General features: G+C 38.8%; 1 protein-coding gene across 5 annotated transcripts in view; it reads right to left on the bottom strand.

Moving 5' to 3' along the window:
- Window positions 1–2972: 2972 nt before the first annotated feature.
- DIAPH2 (diaphanous related formin 2) overlaps window positions 2973–25449 on the bottom strand; it is an 860940-nt gene continuing 838463 nt past the window's right edge. For all 5 annotated transcript variants that reach the window (XM_082377062.1, XM_082377061.1, XM_082377060.1 and 2 more), the window contains one exon: window positions 2973–8325. In XM_082377062.1, coding sequence (XP_082233188.1) covers window positions 8322–8325 — 4 coding nt within the window. In that variant the 3' untranslated portion in view covers window positions 2973–8321. The remainder of the gene's footprint in view (window positions 8326–25449) is intronic.

Raw genomic sequence — 25449 nt, 5'->3', positions numbered from 1 at the left:
GTTGAAAGAGAAAGTTCTTAGGATTTGGTTATGTTCAATGTAATTCCCATTGTGATATGCAGGTTTTTGTAGGAAAACAAAGGGACAATAACACAAGGTATTTGTGGGGTGGGGGGGAGATGGAGCAGATTCAGAAACCAGGTCCCCTTCCAAAACAAAAAAATATTAGCTAAAATAAAACCATTCAGTGTCACATGTACCCAGCAGTTGAACGTGCTGAGGAGGGAAGCCTTATGGTTGTTAGAGTAGAAAGGTATTTAGCATAAAGGGAATAGACCTGAGTAGAGTTTGAAAGTCTGAGAGATTCCTGAGAAAACAGTAAAACAGGAGAATTTGCTGTTATTTTAGAGAGTAATGGTTGTTCAAAAACCTCTTAAATGTATGACTTAAAATATTAACCAGACACTTAAGAAGTCCTAGCTATGAACTAATTAAAGCTTTTCCCATGAATTATGCTTCATCTAAATGCCTTTCTTTCCTGTCAGTATGGGACCAAAACTGAATCAGTACATTTTAATGTCCACTCAATCTTTGTCAGTTTTTCCTTTCTTTGAACAGCCATTCAGTGTTTTGACTTTCAGTATTATTGAGAAGAAAACAAAAGAGAAGGGACTGGAAAGGGAAAGAGAAAGGGGAAAAGAAGAAAAGGAAAGAAAAAGAACACAGCCTAGAGAGGTTACCCTGGTCCTTATTACCATAATCACTACAGTATCACTAAATACGCTCTTGTGTGGAATCATTTTTTCCTGCCTGCTCTATGTCTTCATGACTTGATGCTACTTGTACACAAGGTTTGTTTGAGCCATTCAACAACACAGACAGTAGGATCGTATCAATTGTCAGAGCTGCAGCTGTACACATCCATGGCATCACTGCAATGATGAGCTCTTCTTCTTGTGTTCAATTTTTTCTGTTGAAAGTAGCCCATCAGTCACTCAGGCCTGAAACCTTGGTGTCAGATTTGAATCTTTCCTCTCCTCACACCCTCAACACCTAATTGATTTGCCAGTTATTTAGATGCTACTTGGATCTGTCCCACTGATGCTATCCTAGTTCGGGCCTTCATTAATGATCAAAAGTATTATTGCAAAAAAAATATTATTGCAATTGCCTCCAACAAAGTTGGCTTTCTGTGACCTCTCCCATCTGTCTTACACAGAGCTTCCATCACCATCTTCCTTAAGTGCTCCATGTCATTTCTTTCCTCAAAATCCCTCAGTATTCCCCAACATTTATAAAATCAAGCCCAAACCACACAACCACTGCTGCCTTTCATGGAACCTTAAGTTCTAGTCCAACCGAATTGCTCCATATTCCTTGCATATGCACATCAAAGCTTGTACTTCTGCTCATGCCTTCCCTCCCTCCTCAAAAAGACGTTAAGTTCCATGAGAATAGGGCCCACATCTGTCCAGTTCACTGTTGTGGTCTCAGAGCCTAGCATTGTGGTTGGCACACAGTAGGTGCTCATTAAATTTTGACTGAATAAAAACTTGACATGTCCAAACCTACTTACCCTTTAAATTTCATTTCAAATGCCACCAGTGCCAAAAAATCTATACTGATACCTGCTTTCCACCTCAATACCCACCTCACCTCACCTCTCTAAAACTAAGTCAACTGTTTTTTCTGAACTCCCCTAGGCCTTATCTGTACCACTCTTACGACACTGATCACGTGCTTCCCACCTTGAATTACAGTTCTTTTTGTACATGTGCCATCTCCCATTAGACTGTGAGATCCCTGAAGGCAGGAGCTGTGTTTAATTCATAATGGTGTCCTGAAAAGTAATGTCCACTGAACGGGCACTCGGTGATTAGAATAGCCACACTGGAGCCTTTAGCGAAGTAGAGAAGTTGAAGGTTTATTATTAATATTTCTAATAATATGATAAGAGCTCTTGTGCTTTGCTCATACACATCAAAAGGTGAAAATATTGTCTGCACCTTCTTAGCCAAAATATAGGTAAAAATACTGGCTGAACTTCTATTAGCCAAGATATAAGGTCATCATGGCTAAAGTCTGAACGCTGGCTAATCTCCAAGAACTAGGAACAAAGTTGTGATTTGTACAATTCATGAATTTGCAAGTTGTTTTTCCCTGCAGTGGATACTAACTATAATAATATTTTATTTGTGGCTATTGGGACTCCAGACATCTAAATAAATTCAGTCTGTAAATGGGATCTTTGGCTATAGCTTTCTTTTTACTATAAATCAAAACTATACACCATGTTACATGCATTGCATATGTATCAATTTCCAGATTTCCATTTTCCTTTGAGCTCTTGGCATTAAGCTCGAATTCCCCTAGTTGTGGATACTAAGGTTCTCAGACTCCCTACAAAGGAGTTTGCCTACTTGGGTCTCTGGGGGAGAAAAAGCCAATTTTTTTTGATTCCTGGAGCAAACCATTCCAAGGGAAACAATGGTCTTGCCAGGTACTTTGGACCATATCATTTATAGACCTGGTTATTACCTTGTCCAACCCTCCATCTTCAAGTCAGCCCACCTATGATGAGAGATTCTTTTGAAAGCCCTCCAGAGAATAAGTATCTAAAATCCTTTATGACTAATTCCAGATTTTTACCCCTCTGAGCATTTGAAGCCCATTTACTTTCATTCTATAATCACGGTAAAAAACCCTTTTCTGTAGAAACAGTTTCTCTGGAGGATGTAAATCACCCTTCTGACTTTTCTGGACTTTTAAGTAAGTTGTGCAAACATCTCTCCACTACTCTGGCAAGAAGTGCTAAAGATTACTTAAAGAAAAATCTTATGATTCCCACAGGTGGGCATGTCTTTGAATATATCCCATGATTTCCACCTGACCAGGTCCTTATAGAAATACTTTTGTACTTCTGTTAAGTTGAAGCTTCTCCTTCCAGAATGTTCTTAGATTCCATCTTTATACTTCTTCAGTTTGTGCCTTTTCACCCATCCTTAGTATTAATTATCATAGGCAGCACAACATTTAATGTAACCTTAACTTTATTGAATAAGTAAGTATGCATTACAGATAGATTGCAAGTCATTCTTGGTCCTGCAGAGACAGGTGTTTATGCCGAGGCAAAATGAGAACATGAATCCACAGTTCTACTGCTACTGAAATACTTCTTCTGTGTGTCTTGGTATGGGCACAATCTCCCTCAATATCCATTCAAACAGGTTTTGCTGTCACCTCTCCTTTCAGCTGAGGGATTCACAATATCTAAAATAAACTTGTAAAGAAAGCTTCTGTATCAGAGGTAGTTTTATACCTACATTATTAATCATAGAAAACATTTGGTCAAAGACTCCATAAAAGGGGCAGAGAAGATACACCAGAGCTCAAAGTTGGAACCAATTAATTTTTCAAGCTAACTGGCCACAGTAACAAAAGTATCAACTGAATTTTAGAATAGCCTGTTCAGCCATTTAACATCAAAGCATGCAGTAGCCTGTGCATACAATAGCTCTTAGCGACAACCTTGAATTTGGCTTGAGCACCAAGGATGCATTTCAAAATGTGAAAAGTACATTTATGTGCAATGACTAGTGTTGTGAGCTGAAAGGTGGCTCCCCAAAGATACGTCCATGTCCTAATTCTCAGAACCCGTGACGTTAACTTAGTTGGGAAAAGGGTCTTCACAGATGTAATTAAGGATCTTGAAATGAGGAGATTATCATGGATAAACCAGTGGGCCTTAAATGCCTTCACAAGTGTCTTTATAAGCGGGGGGCAGAGGTAGACTAGACATACAGAGGGAAAGGTGATATGAAGACAGAGCAGAAACAGATTTGGCCACAAGCCGAGGAATGATGACAGTCACAAGAAACTGGGAGAGGCAAGGAACAGGTTTTCTCCTAGAGCCTCCAGAGGGAGTACAGCCCTGCTAATACCTCAATTTACCACTTCTGGCCTCCAAAACAGTAAGAGAATGAATGCCTGTTGTTTTAAGTGAACATGTTTGGAGTACTCTGTTACAGCAACCACAGCAACAAACTACAGATTTTGGTACCAGGAAGTCAGGGACTGCTGTAACAAATACCTAAAAAATGTAGAAGTGGCTTTGGAATTAGATCATGTGTAGAGGCTGGAAGAATTTTGACGTATGTGATAGAAAAAGCATGGACTGCCTTAAACAGACTGTCGGGAAGAATAGGAATGTTAAAGGCGCGTCTCGAGAGGGCTCAGAAGGAACTGAGGAACATTTTATTGAAAACTAGAGGAAAGGTGATCCTTGTTATATAGCGGCAAAAAGCTTATCCAAATTGTCTCCAACTGTTGTGTGGAAAGTAGATCTGTAAGTGATGAATTCGGATGTTTAGCTGAGGAAATTTGAGAGCAAAGCATTGGAGGTATGGCCTAGTTTTTTCTTGAGCTTAGAGTAAAATATAAGAGGAAAGGGATAAATTGAAGAAAGAACTGTTAAGCAGAAGGGACCCAGCACTTGATGATTCAGGAAATTCTGAGCCTATTCAGATTGCAAAAAAATGCTAAAATGAAAATTCACTGTTAGGATAGTGTGCTCTGGAGATAAAGCCAAGGCTGGATAACCTTTGGCTAGTGCTGTAGAGATTAGGCATTGACTCACTGATCCACTCAATCATCTCAGTAGAAGCCAGGAACAGAGGTGGTGTTATCTGGCAAAGATCTGTGAGGACTCTCTTGTCTCACTAGTAAATCAATATGATATACATGGGGAGCCCACGAAGTTTTTGAGAAAGTTACACCAGCAGAAACAGTTCCAGCTTGGCCTGAAAGGGACAGAGACAGGACAAAATGAGAGAAGGCGGTCAGACTACCAAAACTTTACAGGCAGGAAGTAGGCTGATAAAGCTGCAAAGAGGTGATACCCTTCGATAGAAAAGATCAACCCTAGGGCAGAGCTGCAGGTTTAGAGGCAGAAGTACAAGCCATGGGCACAGAGGCAGAGACTTGATCCATGGGCCAAGAGGCCAGAGCTGCAGGCCTAAAGGGTGTAGCCCTGAGACAAGGAGGATTATTGTCAAGCCTTGAAACCTAAGGGGATTCTGCTTGGCCAAATTCTGAAAATCATCAGGACAGGTGACTGACTACTTTCTATGTTTGTTCCATTTTCTCCCTTTTGGAATAGGAATATCTATAACTATTATCATATGCCTGTCCCACCACTGTATTCTGGAAGCAGGGGCCCTGTTGATGTCTTGTTTCACTGATTCACAGACGCAAAGGAATTTTGTCCCAGGGTTTTCACCTATAGCTGATTTAGATGATCTAGGTGAGATTTGGGACTTTTGAACTGAAGAAGTTTGGATGAGATTTTAGACTTAGGGTTGAGACTTTTGGGAATGTTGGGATAGGGTGAATATACTTTGCACATGGGACAGACATAAATTTGGGGGTCCAGAGGGCAGACTGTCATGGGCTAAAGGTCACCTCCAAAAAGATATGTCCACATCCTAATCCCCAGAACCTATGAATGTTACATTTTTGGAAAAAGGGTCTTACAGATGTAATTAAGTTTAGGGTCTTCACATGAAATTATCCTGGATTATCTAGGTGGGCCCTAAATTCCAACAAAAGTGTCCTTATAAGAGAGAAGCATAGGGAGATTAAATACACAGAGGAGAAGGTGATGTGAAGACAGAGCAGAGAGAGATGTGGCCATAACCCAAAGAATGCCAATAGCTACCCGAAGCTGGAAGAGGCAAGGGAAGAGTTTCTTCTAGAGCCTCTGGAGGGAGCATGGCCCTTGATTTTGGACATCTGGCCACCACAACCATGAAAGAATAAATTTCTGATATGTTAGGTCACCAAGTTTGTAGTAATTTGTTATAGCAGCCAAAGGAAACTAATACAACTAGTAAACATTTTAAAGGGTTTTGCACTTCTTATAAAAAACATTCTGAAGAAAATCTGCATAAATTGGTGCTTCTCACGTGTGGCAGTAATAAACCCAACAAAAGACTTTAGTATAATTTGGTTCTATACTAAAAATGTCACTATGTACTTTTTTCTGGTGATAATTTTCAATCTAAATCAAAACTGCAAATGGCTAGAGCAGGACCATTATAAATCTGGGAAGCAAACCCTTTAATTGAGTTATCAGAACTTCGTGAAAGACCCTGAACGGTCTCATAATGTTTGTGAAATGCATGTGGAATTATTCTAAATACAAATATATAATTTATCAATAATAGTACTTTTTTTCCCCACAAACTAAAAAATAAGGCAAGTTCACATCTGGAAAAGGTGATGATATGCATCAGTATGTCCACCTTGACCAGCCTGATAATATGGCAAATGCCCCTAAATATTAGTCAGGGTGAATATTTCAAAATATCATTTTCCTACAGTCTGAAAAGCTATCAAAAGACTCAAAGAAGCCATACCATGAAGATTTCAGAAAAGACTTTGTGAAGTTAAAAATACGTACATTAAGTAAGTATTTACATAAATTAGTAGAACCTAAATCTTTGTTGTTGTTGTTATTGTTAAAAAAACAGTGTGTGAAATTGATATGTCCCTTAAACTTGTTTGTGTGTGTGCATATGTGTGTGTCTTAAGATAGATAGATAGGATAAAATTGTAAAATCTCAGATCCTGTTACTGCTTTTGATTTCTCTATTGTAGCAGCTTCAGAGCTTTGTAAAGGATAAGACCCAAAAGTAAGAATGTACTGGAGGAAAAGGCAGCAGTTTGAATCACTGTACATCTATAAAAAGGAAACTGTGAGCTATTGGTCACTTGGTTACATTATCTCAGGGAGTGACTTGCCAAGCCAGTCACTTGTTCTTTCTGAATGTCTATAATGTGCTTTGGAGGAAGTAGAAATAGGATCTTCTTTATAAGAAATATACATATAAGAAATCTTTTACAATAATCACAATCATCTGCATGGATTAGTCCAGAGAAGTTGTACCACATTATTACAATGCATTTTTAAAAATAATAGACAGTTAAGTATAACTTTTTCTCCCTCATCTATTTAAGAAAAATGTAGAGCCTGTTTTTTCCTCCTAGAGTTGTTTTGGCAGCATCATTTGAATTTGTTAATATATGGTAAATAAGTATGATGATGATTGAGAAGTTCACTTAGTCACTGGGATGTGGAATTATTGTAGCAGGAGATATAAATATATACACATATATACAGATACATACATATAATTTCTTTTTCTTCTTCAGATCACCATGGTGGAACTGGAAAGGGGAGTAGAAAGGCAGATAAAACAACTGACCTTTCGGACAGTTTTCTGCTGCCTCCTGCGGAGGGGAATCTTTTTCCCCTCAGGTCTCTTAGAACTCTATTCCCTGCCTTCAAGGGGGTTGTGGGAGAAAGAAGCAATAGAGAGAAGAAATAAACCATGGAGAATAGAGAGCAGTATTTACCTTTAAAAATCTGAATAAAGGTAACAGAATTTGCAGGTTCAGCCCTAGCATAAACATTACAATGTGAGGTTTTTCTCAAAAACAGCCATATAAAGTATATGTATAAAGTAGATATATGTGCATAATTAGAAAATACCTCTTTAAATAAAGTTTAAATCACTTTCTCTAACTAACTGCTTCTGTTAAACTTTTTGGCTTATTTTTAGCAATGATAAGTGCCTGCAATATCATGCTGAAACTCTAGATTAATGATAAGTTTAATTTCAGCCGAAGCAGATGAATCCATCAACTTTCACTTGAGATAAGATTCTAAGTAACTTGACGGGGCGGTGGGGGGTGAAGCAGTACTTTTTCTGAGTTTCCAAAAAAATGGCTTCTTTTATAGAGTGTGCAATATCAGTGCCTTTCCAAACCATTAACACGTACATTTTCACTGGCCTTTTCCTTTTCTATATAACAGGAATCAGAAGTAGACACTGACTAATTCTTTCTATTCTTTTTCTTCTCTTTTCTTTTTTTTTTGGGGGGGGGGTGACTTCTTCAAATTTGAGTAATATTATACATTTTTGACAATGGTTTTGAAAGTCTTTCTTTGGAACTCTTCAATTTCTTACACTTTTCATCATCACGGTCAGGTCACACACAGTAACAAATAATACACATCTTTACACTAAAAGGGAACGCATGTTTTATAATTCTGGTAATTAATTGTGTTCATATTAGTATAATTGTGGGAGGAGTCTTGCAATAGCTTTACATATGCACGCTATTGCATCCAGCTTAGCTTGATCTTTGCAGAAATGTACTTATTTCCTCTCCATCCCTTGAGTGCATGTTTTGTTCTTCCCAAAATGTATGATTTTGTTTACGTAAGAAGTATTTTCATATTCTTTGGCATCAGGAATCACTTAGATGAGATAGCTCCATTGTGGCGAGAGCGTGACCTTTCCAAAGGTACTCGTCTGTTATCTGTAAGACAAAGAGAAAAAGAACCAAAAACATGGTGAGCTTTAGATCCCAGCTGTTACGTGATGTCAGGTTGAGAGAGGTTTTCAAACAGTCCTGAAAAATCACTTCAAATGAATATGTAAATAAGTAACAAGGAGCCAAGATCTGAGGAGTTCATGCTGCAGCTCCCAGGCTGAGTTCAAGAGTTTGCAATCAGCATTAAATGACTTTTCTTGGTAAGTGAAGTCAGAGTGATAAAAGAAATGGAAGAATTCGCTCAAGCACAGTCCCCTTGGAAATAGCAGGCGACAACAAAATTCCTTGGTAAAGATGTTAAATTGAAAGGCTCTATGTACAGTGCCTTTTGTTGGAAAGCACTTCAATTCCCCATGAGTTTTCAATCTGTATGTTGGCTATCTCTAGAGCACACCAGCGTGGGCAGAGCAAAAAAGAGTTTTTATTTTTTACAATGATTGCAATATATGGCAATCAAATCAGCTACCAAGTCTTTGCCTGATTATGTGATGTAAACAAATTCAATACATTATATAGTCATTATGGGACTGAATAATGAATAGGTCCCATTCCCCTCACCCGTCACAGGAAAAATAATCACTGTAGAGAGAACTCTTGGCACAAAGCTTGGAAAGCAAAGTTTAAAAGCATTGAAAGTTGCTGAAAATAGTTTTAGCTTTAATAGGAAAAAGGTTTACAGTTCTGCATTGTGATGATCACTACTATGTTATTATCACCTCTGTTTTATGCTCAGCTTAAATGCAATTGATGTCGGTGAAAATCCCTTTCTGACAAAAGCATAATGCACTTAGATTCTCTATTTAGAATGAGACTAGGTGCCTAGAAATAATGACAACTACCAGCACTTACTTACTTACACTCGTTAATTTGCTAATTCACACAACATCCCCAGGAGGTAAGCGCATTTCATTCTATCCTATTATCCCTGCTTTAGTGATGAAGGTTACACAGCAAATCAATGGTATGACAGGGGATTATAATGCAAAGTTAACGCCTAAATGTCAGGCCTGCTTTGTTCAGAGGTAGATGTTGGGGCCTCCCAGGCTCCTACTCATTTCCTCCCTAAGATCATACCCAAGGAACACATTCTGCCTGTCCCATGGGGAGGATGGACCGTGAGAAATGTTGAGGTTTTGCCATGGGATCTTTCTCATCTGTGCTAGTGTTTCTTGAGTGATTCCGGGTAGTCTATGGTCAGTACACAGAGCAAAAGCTAACTGGCCTCCATAACCTTGGCCTCATTAACACCACAGAATGAGTGCACTGAACCAACCAGCCATAAGCTCAAAGTGCCTTATAATGCAATAATATCACTGAGAGGTGAGAAAGAAAGAGATATTTTCTCTATTCAGAGATATATCTGAGTGATGGATTATTTGGGCATCCTTTTAAAGATACCATTAAAAAATCCATTATTTAGTTTGTGATATGGATCACAATTCAGCTAAAAATGTAAAGATAACATTCCTAGATAAAGGGCTTATTACTTAGATGTCACTGGTTTGCATACAGATTGGTTTGGGACTTCTTAGAAGACATTTACAAATTAGATTATAATATGATGGCTACCATTGCATTGCTAGCATTTAGGTATTCAGTGTTAAAGCTATCAGATATGAGAATGATGGTACCATTCACAGAGGATTGTCCCAGCTCAGAAAAAAAGGCTTGTGCCTTGGTGGTCCTACACACTAAGGTCAGCTGGCATTACCACTCACTCCAGGAATGCTATTGGTACCCCATACCACCACTCACTGCCCACTGGATTCAAGAGACATACCACATACAAAAACCTAGCCTTGCAGCAGTAAATGAAGTGATGACAGGATTCACATCAACCTGCAACTTTCTTGGTAGCATCTGGTGTGAGAAAATAAACTTTCAAGTCAAAATGAACTGGGGAACGGACACTGAAGCTTTTGGAAGGCAGGATAAACACTGGTTGACGGCCCAAATCCAGCTCTTGGCATACACAAAAGAGAATTATTCTATATTTTGTCCCTTCCTCTCTCCCTCTCCCTCTCTCCCTCCCTTCCTTCTCTTTGTCTCTCTCTCTCTTTAAATTTTTTTGGTACCTAATTGGTACCTATGTATATGCGATAATTATAAGTAGAAGCAATCCTGAAAGGCCAACACTTGTATTTTCGAAATGTCAACCTCCAAAATTGTTTATGAGTAAATGACACTAGAAACAATGGCAGTGGGGGACCTTCAAGATGGCGTAGGAGTAAGACGTGGAGATCACCTTCCTCCCCACAAATACATCAAAAATACATCTACATGTGGAACAACTCCTACAGAACACCTACTGAACGCTGGCAGAAGACCTCAGACTTCCCCAAAGGCAAGAAACTCCCCACGTACCTGGGTAGGGCAAAAGAAAAAAGAAAAAACAGAGACAAAAGAATAGGGACGGGACCTGCACATCTGGGAGGGAGCTGTGAAGGAGGAAAGGTTTCCACACACCAGGAAGACCCTTCACTGGCGAGGACGGGGGGGTGGGTGGGGAGGAAGCTTCGGAGCCATGGAGGAGAGCACAGCAACAGGGGTGCAGAGGGCAAAGCGGAGAGATTCCCGCACAGAGGATCACTGCCAACGATCACTCACCGGCCTGAGAGACTTGTCGGCTCACCCACCAGGGAGGGTGGGGGCTGGGAGCTGAGGCTCGGGCTTCGGAGGTCAGACCCCAGGGAGAGGACTGGGGCTGAAGTCCTGAAGGAGGCTAGCGCACCACATCTAACTGGGAGGGAATCTGGGAAAAAGTATGGAACTGCCTAAGAGGCAAGAAATCATTGTTTCGCAGTACGCGAGGAGAGGAGATTCAGAACACCACCTAAATGAGCTTCAAAGACAGCCGCGAGCCATGGCCACGCAGCTATCAGCGCGGACACCAGAGACGGGCATGAAACGCTAAGGCTGCTGCTGCTGCCACCAAGAAGCCTGTGTGCGAGCACGGGTCACTATCCACAGCCCCCCCACCCCAGGAGCCTGTGCAGCCCGCCTATGTCAGGGTTCCGTGATCCAGGGACAACTTCCCTGGAAAAACACACAAGCACGCCTCAGGCTTTTACAAAGTCACGGCAGCCTCTGTCGCTGCAGGCTCGCCCCACATTCCAATTATGACTACCGTACCCCTCCCTCTCCCTGGTCTGAATGAGCAAGAGCATCCTCATCAGCTGCTGCTTTAACCCCCTCCTGTCTGGGCAGGGAACAGATGCCTGAGGGCAATGTACACGCAGAGATGGGGCCAAAACCAAAGCTGAACCCCAGGAGCTGTGCGAACAAAGAACAGAAAAGGACATTTCTCCAGGCAGTCTCAGAGGCAGCAGATTAAATCCCCATAATCAACTTGATGTACTTGCATATGTGGAATACCTGAATAGACAATGAATTGTCCCAAAATTGAGGCGGTGGACTTTGGGAGCAACTGTAGACTTGGGGTTTGCGGTCTGTGACTGATTTGTTTCTGCTTTTTTTTTTTTTTAGGTAATACTATTTTTTTTAAATTTTATTTATTTATTTATTTATTCATTTATTTATGGCTGTGTTGGGTCTTCGTTTTCTGTGCGAGGGCTTTCTCTAGTTGCGGCAAGTGGGGGCCACTCTTCATCACGGTGCGCGGGCCTCTCACTATCGCGGCCTCTCCTGTTGCGGAGCACAGGCTCCAGATGCGCAGGCTCAGTAATTGCGGCTCCTGGGCCTAGCTGCTCGGCAGCATGTGGGATCTTCCCAGATCAGGGCTCGAACCCGTGTCCCCTGCATTGGCAGCCAGATTCTCAACCACTGCGCCACCAGGGAAGCCCCTGTTTCTGCTTTTTTATGTTTATCTTAACTTAGTTTTTAGTGCTTGTTATCATTGGTGGATTTGTTTATTGGTTTGGTTGCTCTTTTCTTTTTTTTATTTTTTATTTTAATAATTAAAAGAATTTTAAAATTATTTTTAATGTTTCTTTCTTTTTTTTTCCCTTTTTCTTCCAAGCTGTGTGGCTGACAGGGTCTCGGTGCTCTGGCCTAGTGTCAGGCCGGAGCCTCTGAGGTGGCAGAGCCGAGTTCAGGACATTGGACACCAGAAACCTCTTGGCCTCCCATAATATCAATCAGCGAGAGCTCTCCCAGAGAACTCCGCCTCAATGCTAAGACCCACCTCCACCCAATGGCCAGCAAGCTCCAGTGCTGGATGCCCCATGCCAAACAACTAGCAAGACAGGAACACAACCCCACCCATTAGCAGAGAGGCTGCCTAAAATCATAATAAGCTCACAGACACCCCAAAGCACAACACCGGACGCGGTCCTGCCCACCAGAAAGACAAGATCCAGCCTCATCCACCCGAACACAGGCACCAGTCCCCTCCACCAGGAAGCCTACACAACTCACTGAACCAACCTTAGCCACTGGGGGCAGACACCAAAAACAACGGGAACTACGAACCTGCAGCCTGTGAAAAGGAGACCCCAAACACAGTAAGTTAACCAAAATGACAAGACAGAGAAATACACAGCACATGAAGGAGCAAGGTAAAAAAACCCACCAGACTAAACAAATGAAGAGGAAATAGGCAGTCTACCTGAAAAAGAATTCAGAATAATGGTAGTAAAGATGATCCAAAATCTTGGAAATAGAATGGAGAAAATACAAGAAACGTTTAAAAAGGACATAGAAGAACTAAAGAGCAAACAAACAATGATGAACAACACAATAAATGAAATTAAAAATTCTCTAGAAGGAATCAATAGCAGAATAACTGAGGCAGAAGAACGGATAAGTGACCTGGAAGATAAAATAGTGGAAATAACGACCACAGAGCAGAATAAAGAAAAAAGAATGAAAAGATTGAGGACGGGTCTCAGAGACCTCTGGGACAACATTAAATGCACCAACATTCAACTTAAAGGGGTCTCAGAAGAAGAGAGAAAAAGAAAGGGACTGAGAAAATATTTGAAGAGATTATAGTTGAAAACTTCCCCCTAACATGGGAAAGGAAATAGTCAGTCAAGTCCAGGAAGCACAGAGAGTCCCATACAGGATAAATCCAAGTAGAAACAGGTCAAGACACATATTAATCAAACTATCAAAAATTAAATACAAAGAAAAAATATTAAAAGCAGCAGGGGAAAAACAACAAATAACATACAAGAGAATCCCCACAAGGTTAAGAGCTGATCTTTCAGCTCAAACTCTGCAAGCCAGAAGGAAGCGGCAGGACATATTTAAAGTGAAGAAAGGGAAAAAACTACAACCAAGATTACTCTATTCAGCAAGGATCTCATTCAGGCTTGATGGAGAAATTAAAAACCTTACAGACAAGCAAAAGTTAAGAGAATTCAGCACCACCAAACCAGATTTACAACAAATGCTAAAGGAACTTTTCTAAGCAGGAAACACAAGAGGAGGAAAAGGCCTACAAAAACAAACCCAAAACAATTAAGAAAATGGTAATAGGAACATACATATTGATAATTACCTTAAATGAAAATGGATTAAATGCTCCAACCAAAAGACATAGACTGGCAGAATGGATACAAAAACAAGACCCGTATATACGCTGTCTACAAGAGACCCACTTCAGACCTAGGGACACATACAGACTGAAAGTGAGGGGACGGAAAAAGATATTCCATGCAAATGGAAATCAAAGAAAGCTGGAGTAGCAATTCTCATATCAGAGAAAATAGACTTTAAAATAAAGACTATTACAAGAGACAAAGAAGGACACTACATAATGATCAAGGGATCAATCCAAGAAGAAGATACAACAATTGTAAATATTTATGCACCCAACACAGGAGCACCACAATACATAAGGCAAATGCTAACAGTCATAAAAGGGGAAATCGACAGGAACACAATCATAGTAGGGGACTTTAACACCCCACTTTCACCAATGGACAGATCATCCAAAATGAAATAAATAAGGAAACACAAGCTTTAAATGACACATTAAACAAGAGGGACTTCATTGGTATTTATAGGACATTCCATCCAAAAACAACAGAATACACTTTCTTCTCAAGTACTCATGGAGCATTCTTCAGGATAGATCATATCTTGGGTCACAAATCAAGCCTTGGTAAATTTAAGAAAATTGAAATTGTATCAAGTACCTTTTCCAACCACAATGCTATGAGACTAGATATCAGTTACAGGAAAAAATTTGTAAAAAATACAAACACATGGAGGCTAAACAATACACTACTAAATAACCAAGAGATCACTGAAGAAATCAAAGAGGAAATCAAAAAATACCTAGAGACAAATGCCAATGAAAACACGATGACCCAAAACCTACGGGATGCAGCAAAAGCAGTTCTAAGAGGAAAGTTTATAGCAATACAATCCTACCTCAAGAAAGAAGAAACATCTCAAATAAACAACCTAACCTTACACCTGAAGCAATTAGAGAAAGAAGAACAAAAAAACCCCCAAAGTTAGCAGATGGAAAGAAATCATAAAGATCACATCAGAAATACATGAAAAAGAAATGATAGAAACAAAGGCAAAGACCAATAAAACTAATAGCTGGTTCTGTGAGAAGATAAACAAAATTGATAAACCATTAGCCAGACTCATCAAAAAAAAAAAAGGGAGAAGACTCAAATCAACAGAATTTGAAATGAAAAAGGAGAAGTAACAACTGACACTGCAGAAATACAAAGGATTATGAGAGATTACTACAAGCAACTCTATGCCAATAAAATGGACAACCTGGAAGAAATGGACAAATTCTGAAAAAAGCACAACCTTCTGAGACTGAACCAGGAAGAAACAGAAAATATAAACAGACCAATCACAAGCACTGAAATTGAAACTGTCATTAAGAAGCTTCCAACAAACAAAAGCCCAGGATCAGATGGCTTCACAGGCGAATTCTATCAAACATTTAGAGAAGAGCTAACACCTACCCTTCTCAAACTCTTCCAAAATATAGCAGAGGGAGGAACACTCCCAAACTCATTCTACAAGGCCACCATCACCCTTACACCAAACCCAGACAAAGATGTCACACACAAAAAAAACTGCAGGCCAATATTACTGATGAACATAGGTGCAAATATCCTCAACAAAACACAAGCAAACAGAATCCAACAGCACATTAAAAGGATCATACACCATGATTAAGTGGGTTTTATCCCAGGAATGAAAGGATTCTTCAATATACGAAAAGCAATCAATGTGATACACCATATCAACAAACTGAAGGATGAAAACCATATGATCATCTCAGTAGATACAGAAAAAGCTTCGACAATATTCAACACCCTTTTATGATAAAAACTCTCCAGAAAGTAGGCATAGAGGGAAACTTCCTCAACATAATAAAGGCCATATACGACAAACCCACAGCCAACATCATTCTCAATGGTGAAAAACTGAAACCATTTTCTCTAAGATCAGGAACAAGGCAAGGTTGCCCACTCTCACCACTATTATTCAACATAGTTTTGGAAGTTTTAGCCATGGCAATCAGAGAAGAAAAAGAAGTAAAATGAATCCAAATTGGAAAAGAAGACGTAAAACTGTCACTGTTTGCAGATGACGATACTATACACAGAGAATCCTAAAGATGTTACCAGAAAACTACTAGAGCTAATCAATGAATTTGGTAAAGTAGCAGGATACAAAATTAATGCACAGAAATCTCTGGCATTCCTATACACTAACGATGAAAAATCTGAAAGAGAAATTAAGGAAACACTCCCATTTACCACTGCAACAAAAAGAATGCAATACCTCGGAATAAACCTACCTAAGGAGACAAAAGACCTGTATGCAGAAAACTATAAGACACTGATGAAAGAAATTAAAGATACAAATGGAGGAAGAGATATACCATGTTCTTGGATTGGAAGAATCAACAATGTGAAAATATACTACCCAAAGCAATGTACAGATTCAATGCAATCTCTATCAAACTACCAATGGCATTTTTCACAGAACTAGAACAAAAAATTTCACAATTTGTATGGAAACACAAAAGACCCCAAATAGTAAAAGCAGTGTTGAGAAAGAAAAATGGACCTGGAGGAATCAGGCTCCCTGACTTCAGACTATACTACAAAGCTACAGTAATCAAGACAGTATGGTACTGGCACAAAAACAGAAATATAGATCAATGGAACAGGATAGAAAGCCCAGAGATAAAACCATGCACATATGGTCACCTTATTTTTGATAAAGGAGGCAAGAATATACAATGGAGAAAAGACAGCTTCTTCAATAAGTGGTGCTGGGAAAACTGGACAGCTACATGTAAAAGAATGAAATTAGTACACTCCTGAGCACCATACATAAAAATAAACTCAAAATGGATTAAAGACCTAAATGTAAGGCCAGACACCATCAAACTCTTAGAGGAAAACATAGGCAGAACACTGTATGACATAAATCACAGCAAGATCCTTTTTGACCCAGCTCCTAGAGTAATGAAAATAAAAACAAAAATAAACAAATGGGACCTAATGAAACTTAAAAGCTTTTGCACAGCAAAGGAGACCATAAACAAGACCAAAAGACAACCCTCAGAATGGGAGAAAATATTTGCAAACGAAGCAACTGACAAAGGATTAATCTCCAAAATATACAAGCAGCTCATGCAGCTCAATATCAAAAAAACAAACAACCCAATCCAAAAATGGGCAGAAGACCAAATATACATTTCTCCTAAGAAGACATACAGGTTGCCAACAAACACATGAAAGGATGCTCAACATCACTAATCATTAGAGAAATGGAAATCAAAACCACAATGAGGTATCACCTCACACCGGTCAGAATGGCCATCATCAAAAAATCTACAAACAATAAATGCTGGAGAGGATGTGGATGAGATGGAACCCTCTTGCACTGTTGGTGGGAATGTAAATGATACAGCCACTATGGAGAACAGTATGGAGGTTCCTTAAAAAACTAAAAATAGGACTACCATACGACCCAGCAATCCCACTACTGGGCATATACCCTGAGAAAACCATAGTTCAAAAAGGGTCATGTACCACAATGTTCATTGCAGCTTTATTTACAATAGCCAGGACATGGAAGCAACCTAAGTGTCCATTGACAGATGAATGGATAAAGAAGATATGGCACATATATACAAGGGAATATTACTCAGCCATAAAAAGAAATGAAATTGAGTTATTTGTAGTGAGGTGGATGGACCTAGAGTCTGTCATACAGAGTGAAGTAAGTCAGAAGCAAATACCGTATGCTAACACATATATATGGAATCTAAAAAAAAGGGTTTTAATGAACCTAGGGGCAGGGCAGGAATAAAGACGCAGATGTAAAGAATGGACTTGAGGACACGGGGAGGGGGAAGGGTAAGCTGGGACGAAGTGAGAGAGTAGCACTGACATATATACACTACTAAATGTAAAATAGATAGCTAGTGGGAAGCAGCTACATCACACGGGGAGATCAGCTTGGTGCTTTGTGACCACCTAGAGGGGTGGGATTGGGAGGGTGGGGGGGAGATGCAAGAGGGAGGGGATATGGGGATATATGTATATATATAGCTGATTCACTTTGTTATACAGCAGAAACTAACATAACATTGTAAAGTAATTATACTCCAATAAAGATGTTAAAAAGAAGAGAAAAGAAACAATGCCAGCAATGAATGCTCTGGGTTTTTGTGATTTATTTACGATTCTCTGTATGTATTTTAAAACTATTTTAGGTACAAAATATATTTATACTCTAGAGCTGTATGGATCAGGTAGAAGTGCAATTTGGATGATAATATGTTATATGTATATATAATATGGATATATATGAATATAAATATTCATCTCTTCTCACAGTCTAATAGCTCGCAATCTAATGATAGCAATTTTCATACTTGGATTCATGCCTTCTTTGAGGCAGAGATTGAGAATCATTGAATATTTAAAAATACAACTTCTATATTTATAGCATTAAATACTAATGGGTAAAAGATCAGTGGTTTGACCCTCATAAGGTCAGGACACATGGTTGGCATCAAATTTATGAGAAAAGAGCAAATGCTAGTTATTATTGCTGTTGGGGTGATGGAGTATTTTGGGTGATTGTGAGAGTGATTGCACTTCCTATTTGGAAACAGGTGAAGGAGGCAGGTGCCCATGTGATATGATTTGAGAGCTCCAGGAGCCCCAGACTGAACCAAATCCACTTTTCTACCCAGTCTTATTCTCCCAACACTACTGATACTAGAATAGCTTAGATGGAAAAACATAGGAGTCTCTCCTCCAAAAAGTCAATAGTTTAAAAAATATGTATTTACCTGAGGTGATGTGGAGGGCTTTGTTAATAAGTAGTGGCTTCCCTTTCCAATTTGCCTTGTTGTGTTTTTGGAAATGAAAGAGAGGAAGATGGGGGAGGCATCAGGCTATGTGTGTATACTTGTTGGGGATATTGTGCAATGAGATATAGGAAAATACATTTCATCAGAGGTTGGGGGAACATGATTTGTCATAATGTTCCTCTGTTTCCATTTTCTGAATGCATGAGGTAACACAGTGAATAAGAAAGCCTAGAGAGTCCAATGTATCCTCATGGTCTAAGAATTCATTAAGGGATTCTATTGTTTGTAAACACAAGGATTAATGCAACAGTAGAGCCTGAGATGTCCATCCCAAGATGTACCCTCTAAATCCACCATAGTTGGGCATACATACCCTATCAGATTCTTTTTGGTCACCAAAGGCTTGATGCCCTATGTGAAGGTGAAAAGATTCTGACGTTACGGACAGTAACCTGGTCATAGTGTGAAATTGAAGAGAGGGGAATAGTTACATGAAAATGTGCAGTCCATGGAGGAGGGGTGACCAAACCTAAAACAATATGCCAATCTGTCACAAAAAGAGAATATAAATACATGGTCCAGCTGTGACATGATTCTGCACATTGTGAATATCAGGTTAACCAGCTCAAACCACTTTCAAGCCTTTCTCCACTGTCATAAGAGCAAGAAGCTTTATGCTTTTTCTGAGCATAAATTGATTTGGCATTCATCTCAAAACCTTCCCAATGGAGTCCTGAGTGAATAGATTAAACCTGTTATTGTATTGCTCTAAAATTCATTCATGCAATCATTTATTCAACAACTATGTACAAAGCACATCATCCATGAAATATCTGAATGTCACAAAATTTCAGATCATACCTAAATCTACACTGCTAATTTCCTTCCTACTGAAAACTTTGTCAAAGTGAGATAACTGAGGAATAAGCATATCATAGATAAAGCTTAAACAAAACGTGGTGTGAGATAGACCAAAGGACTCAAGCCTGTGGAATGTAACCTGGGAACGTTTAATTACTCCTCTAATAAAGTGAGTGTATGCCAAAGGTACAGAGCTGTGTGTTGTATATTGCATGAGTAGGTCAAGTTGAGATTGAAAACATGTGATAAAAAGACCATGTCCATTATTCATTTCCCCCCAGGCTAGGCATCCATCTGTTGTCTATGGAAGAACTGTTTCCTTCCTGGTGCTTCATAGGCACGTTAGATGTATCAACGTTGACCTAACACAATGCAACTATACCCTCCCAATAGGGTAACATAAAATAAAAGTGTGCCTGGCATATACTGCACATTGTGCTACAAAACATCCCGTTTTAATGATAATTAGTTGGCTAGAAAACAAAGGAAAAGAAAGCCTCTGCAATTTACTGTGAGCTTTCTTTTCTCCAAAACTCTTCAAAAATGATGGTGTGGCAGATTGACCATCAATGGACAGGCATTGTTTCCAGCAAAAAGAGCAAACAGAGGATGGGGTTTGCACAGCTCAGGCTAAGAAAACCAAGAAAACTTTAGGTTGCTTTGGGAAATGTCTATTGAGTAGCTATTTGTATGCCAAACACTGATGAAAGATAATTATTTTAGACTGTTATAGTGAAATCATATCATATGAACTTACATCTTTTTTCCCTTCTGTCCCATGATTCCAAAACGGTTTATGTTTTTTTCTGTGCTTTTGGGGATCCTGACTTGATACAGTTTCTCACTCACTAGAAACGACTGGAAGGAAAGTGGCAACAGAATTAGGCTTGGGCCTAGCCTCTTGGTGGAGGACAGCCAGTTTGTTGACTAGATTCGTTCTCTTCACTTACAGAATAATGTCTTTAAAAAAAAAAAAAAGTTGAGCTCGAACTATATATTCAAATTGGTGTTCTACTTTTTCATTTAACATTTTATTGTAGAAATTTTCCATGTCATTAAACTTCTGAAACATGATATTGAAAACATGATTTTTAATGGCCACATACTCTTCTTTTTATATAAATATGTCACAATTTGGTTAACCATTTCTCTACTGTTGGACATGTAGGTTGCTTCCAAGTTTTTGCTATTATACAAAGCCTTGCAATGAATATCCTTGTAGTTTATATATTATTATATACATCATGTGTAGAAGTGGCATTGTTAGGTATGCAAAATTAAGTCCAAATTGTATTCCAGAATACTTGTATTAATTTAAACCCAATTGGCAGTAAGTAAATGAATTTGTCTGTCTTATTGTTGGGTATTAATTTTTTAAAAATGTGCTAATATGAAAAGTGACTAACGGCATCTGATTCTTTTGGCCCTTCTTCAAATCTCAGTAAAGTGAAAATTTTCATATATTATTATCCATTTATATTTCTTCCTTTAAATGCTGGTCATATCCCTTGCCCAATAAATTGATCGATCTTTTACACTGTGATCCATTCCTTTATTGTTAACCTTAGGAAGTCTTTCTCTAGCCAGAGACATTTGATAAACATTCAACTATATCTCTTCTTCTTCTTCTTTTTTTAAAATGTATCTATTTATTTATTTATTTATTTTTGGCCACGTTGGGTCTTCATTGCTACGTACACGGGCTTTCTCTAGTTGTGGTGAGCGGGGGTTACTCTTCGTTGTGGTGTGCGGGCTTCTCATTGCGGTGGCTTCTCTTTGCTGCGGAGCACGGGATCTAGGCACGCAGGCTTCAGTAGTTGTGGCATGCGGGCTCAGTAGTTGTGCCTTGCAGGCTCTAGAGCGCAGGCTCAGTAGTTGTGGCGCACGGGCTTAGTTGCTCTGCGGCATGTGGGATCCTCCAGGACCAGGGCTCGAACCCGTGTCCCCTGCATTGGCAGGCAGATTCTTAACCACTGCGCCACCAGGGAAGTCCTGATATCTCTTCTCCTTTAAGGTTTGATTTTTTCTAACACTTATTTAAATGATCTAGAATTTATTTTGTTGTACAATGTCAGGTAAGTTTCCACATTGCTTGCTTGCTTGCTTTTTTCCTTGCAAAGAGGAAATGGGTTGTTCCAGCATCATCTGTTGAATAATCATGAATTTCTACATTGATTCATGATATTTCTTTTTTTGTTGTTTTTTTTTAAAGATTTGTGTGTGTGTGTGTGTTAATATACATTTATTTATTTAATTTATTTATTTTTGGCTGTGTTGAGTCTTTGTTGCTGCACGCGGGCTTTCTCTAGTTGTGGTGAGTGGGGGGCTACTCCTCATTGCGGCGCACGGGCTTCTCATTGCGGTGGCTTCTCTTGTTGCGGAGCACAGGCTCTAGGCGCGTGGGCTCAGTAGTTGTGGCACACGGGCTTAGTTGCTCCGCGGCATGTGGGATCTTCCCAGACCAGGGCTTGAACCTGTGTCCCCTGCGTTGGCAGGCGGATTCTTAACCACTGTGCCACCAGGGAAACCCTATGATATTTCTTTTTTATATATTAAATTATCTATACTAGGGTACATTTCTGTTCCATTGACTTAAGTATTTTTCCAACTATTTTTGTGCCAATGACTTCTGATTTCATTATTTGTCTCATAATATGTTTTAATACCTAGTGGAGATAATCCTCTATAATTTATATTTTCATTTCAAACATGTATTTTTAGGGTACATTTTAGAACTCTACATCATGCTATAATCACAAAACAACTTGAAAACAATACAGTTTGACAAACAAACCCAATAGGTACTAACTAGGCTATCCTAGTAAGGCTAGGCAGATGTCTATTTCCTGAGTGCCAATGAGTCAAGTGACTCTAAAGTCCCTAACGATGTTTTTAAGAGTTCTCCTCAGGTTCTTCATTTTCTTAAAGACTTAATAAGCCTCTTTCCCTGTCTTCTGACACTTTTTTTTTTTTTTTTTCCTGCTGGCTAACCACTTTTCTTCTGAAAATACAGCACAGGCCAGCACTAAGGAAAAGAGCATCACCAATTCTACTTAGAGATTTTGTAATACACTTATTCTCATTATTTTTGCTTCATCAAAATTTTGAATAATTGGAATTAAATGTATAGTTTTGTTGTTGATAAAGTGTAGTGCTTCTAGCTTGTAAACCTTATTTTCTCATATATTTTATACGTTTTACAAATTTGGTTTCCACTAGATACCACAGGTGATAAAATATATTAAATTATTTTATTCCAACAGAATTGTATACACAGGGTGCTAGTGCAAAAATGCATGCCTAGAAGCCAACCCATTACCTCTACTTAAATAGTTCTAACCCTATTCTAATCTCAGTGACATCGTAATGTTTTCAAAACTAGAAACAGGCCATGTTATGTAATCTATATCCTTCATTACATGCAAATAAATCCACGCAAAGAAAACAGAAACCCAGATTACCATGGTAGTTCAGGTCAGCAGAAGAGATGAAAGTTATTTTAACGAGGATGGTAATGGAAAGCAATAATGTTAAAGTAGTTCAGAGGCTACTGTGACTATAGACACACAACTCCCATTAACTGTAATTGGAGTTAAGCACATGTAATGATAACAAAATAGACCCCTAAATATCTTTCCAATTGGAAAATAAGCAAATGTGTTCCAGGAAACAGCATGCCTTTGTGTAGAAAATACAGTATTCTAATTGAGATGCACAAATTATTTTCACATTGATATTGCTCAGGGTATGATGGCATTTTTCCTATGCTTGGGGATGTAGATCTGCTCTAGGTAACATCTGTACAAAGAATGCCTTTCTTTTTCTTAATGCTCAGCATTTGTTATGTTATTAAAGGAAAAGTCTCAATAGTTGCAATGGATTTATTATTATTAATTCAGTAGCTTGTTATCAGCATGAAACTCTGCTGTGCTGGGGAAAAACAAATTATATTTTACAAAACTGCAGTAGTGAGATTAAATCACTTTTCTATATTTCACTTTCTTCTTATCCTCCCTGCCTGGTAGTAACTTGACTATCTCTATTATGAACCTCATATTTTGCAAACTATCAAGTCTCGTAGTAATATAAAGGTACATTATCAAACAAACTCAATTATAGCAACTTTAAGAAGACTGAAATACGTGATAAAAGTAAAACCACATAGTACAATAATATTACTTCAAGGCATTAAAAACTTAATCCATGTTAAGCTACAAATGTAGAAAATATGCAATGCTTACTTTTATCTGTCATAAACATGATATTTTCATAACATGTACAACCAACCTCTTGGGATTTTAAATGACTAGTATTTACCTAATTGATAACTTGAGTATTTCAAGGGATTTTGGAAAAGTATGGCACAGAAAAAATAAAATCAGTATATTCAGTATTTCAACTGCCACAGACCTTGCCATCGATTATCTTTGGACTCAATGTCAAAGCTAATGAACAGGATTTTTTAAAATGTCCTTGGTTTTATTTATTGGCCATGCATTATGTTCGCTTCTTCACTAGGAAATGCAATCGGGCCCTAAGACAAATTTTCTACGAGGTTGAAAGTCTGATGACAATGCCGGCCTATCTGGAAAATACGGGAAAGGGCGACAAATAAAAATGTGAATAATGTTAGAAAATAGTTGGAAAAGCTCCAAGTATATTAGATATGTGAAACTTACGTTAAAGAGCAAACCAGCAGAAACTACACAAACTGTAACAGAACCGCTCAGGTGTCTATCACAGTGGGTTACACACAGTGGTTTCTCAAAAACTGTCTGTTGATTAAGTAATAATCCAATCCTTAGCAATGAATCAGGAACTGGTCCTGCAAATTCACCTTCCACTATACTGCTTACACACAGGGCATTAATTTGCCATTAATATAGGCAAAGGTAAGAAAATGCTCCCTTCCTCCCTTTCATCCACCCACAAATTTTTACTGAATAAAATATCTGCAGAGTACCATAATAAGCACCCTTATAAGTTATTAGGAAGGAAAGGATAAATGTACAAACAACTATAACATGAAACTAACTACATGTCTCTTATAGCACCTCTTACTGTCTACGTACAATGGAGGTTAAGAGAAGAGAAAAATCATATCCTTTGAGTGTAGAAGTTGGGGAGTCAGGGAAAACTTCATCCCAGTTAGCCCTTAACAGACAGGTGGGATTTCAACAAGAGGAAATAGAAGTGTAGCTGTTAATTTTTGATTAGAAAAAGTGAGTTCTGGTTCCTTATACTGCTGACTATTTTAATTACCAAATTTTTCCTATTTGGGGGACATGAAAAGCAATGGATGTATAAAGGGAGAATCAGAATTTCTATACATGTTTAACCATTTTTTTCTAGGACATGGAGGAAAATAATGATAGGGAATGCACCAAACTGGTCAGATTTGTAGTTTCCGTAAACACGTGATTTTAGTTTTAATGGTATTTAAAAAAACAATCCTGAATGATTTACAGAGAAGACAGCAGTTTTGTTTCAAAACAAACAAATAAACAAACAACCCAGAAAAAGCCCACAACAAAACCACCCAGCAGAAATGAGGTCCTCTGGCATCATCTGGTTAGGTTCTGTTGTTGAAGCCTAGCTAGCACTATTAAGAGTGGCAGCAGAAGAGCTGATCAAGGCAAACAGAGATTGCAGTGACCTGGGCCAAGAGTACTTGACAAGATGAGAGCTTGAGCAACCATTTGGGTTGATGCAGATAAACTAGCTGTTAAATGACAATGCGGATACAGGGTCATTCATTCCTACCACCTGTCATCTCTGTGTCTTTCTATTCCACGTGTGACAGAGATCCCTATGACTAAGAACGTTAGGCATCAGCCATTTCTCTAACTTTGATCATATGATGGACAATCCTCTGTCATTTTCTGTGGCAGTTGTTTGTGATCTACCTGAGCTTTGGTGCTGATATGCTGACCTAGAATATATTTACCTGTCATCTGCTTTTG

Source organism: Balaenoptera borealis (assembly GCF_965194805.1).
Source record: "Balaenoptera borealis genome assembly, chromosome: X".
Taxonomy (NCBI): Eukaryota; Metazoa; Chordata; class Mammalia; order Artiodactyla; family Balaenopteridae; genus Balaenoptera; species Balaenoptera borealis.
This window is presented reverse-complemented; position numbering and strand designations above follow the sequence as displayed.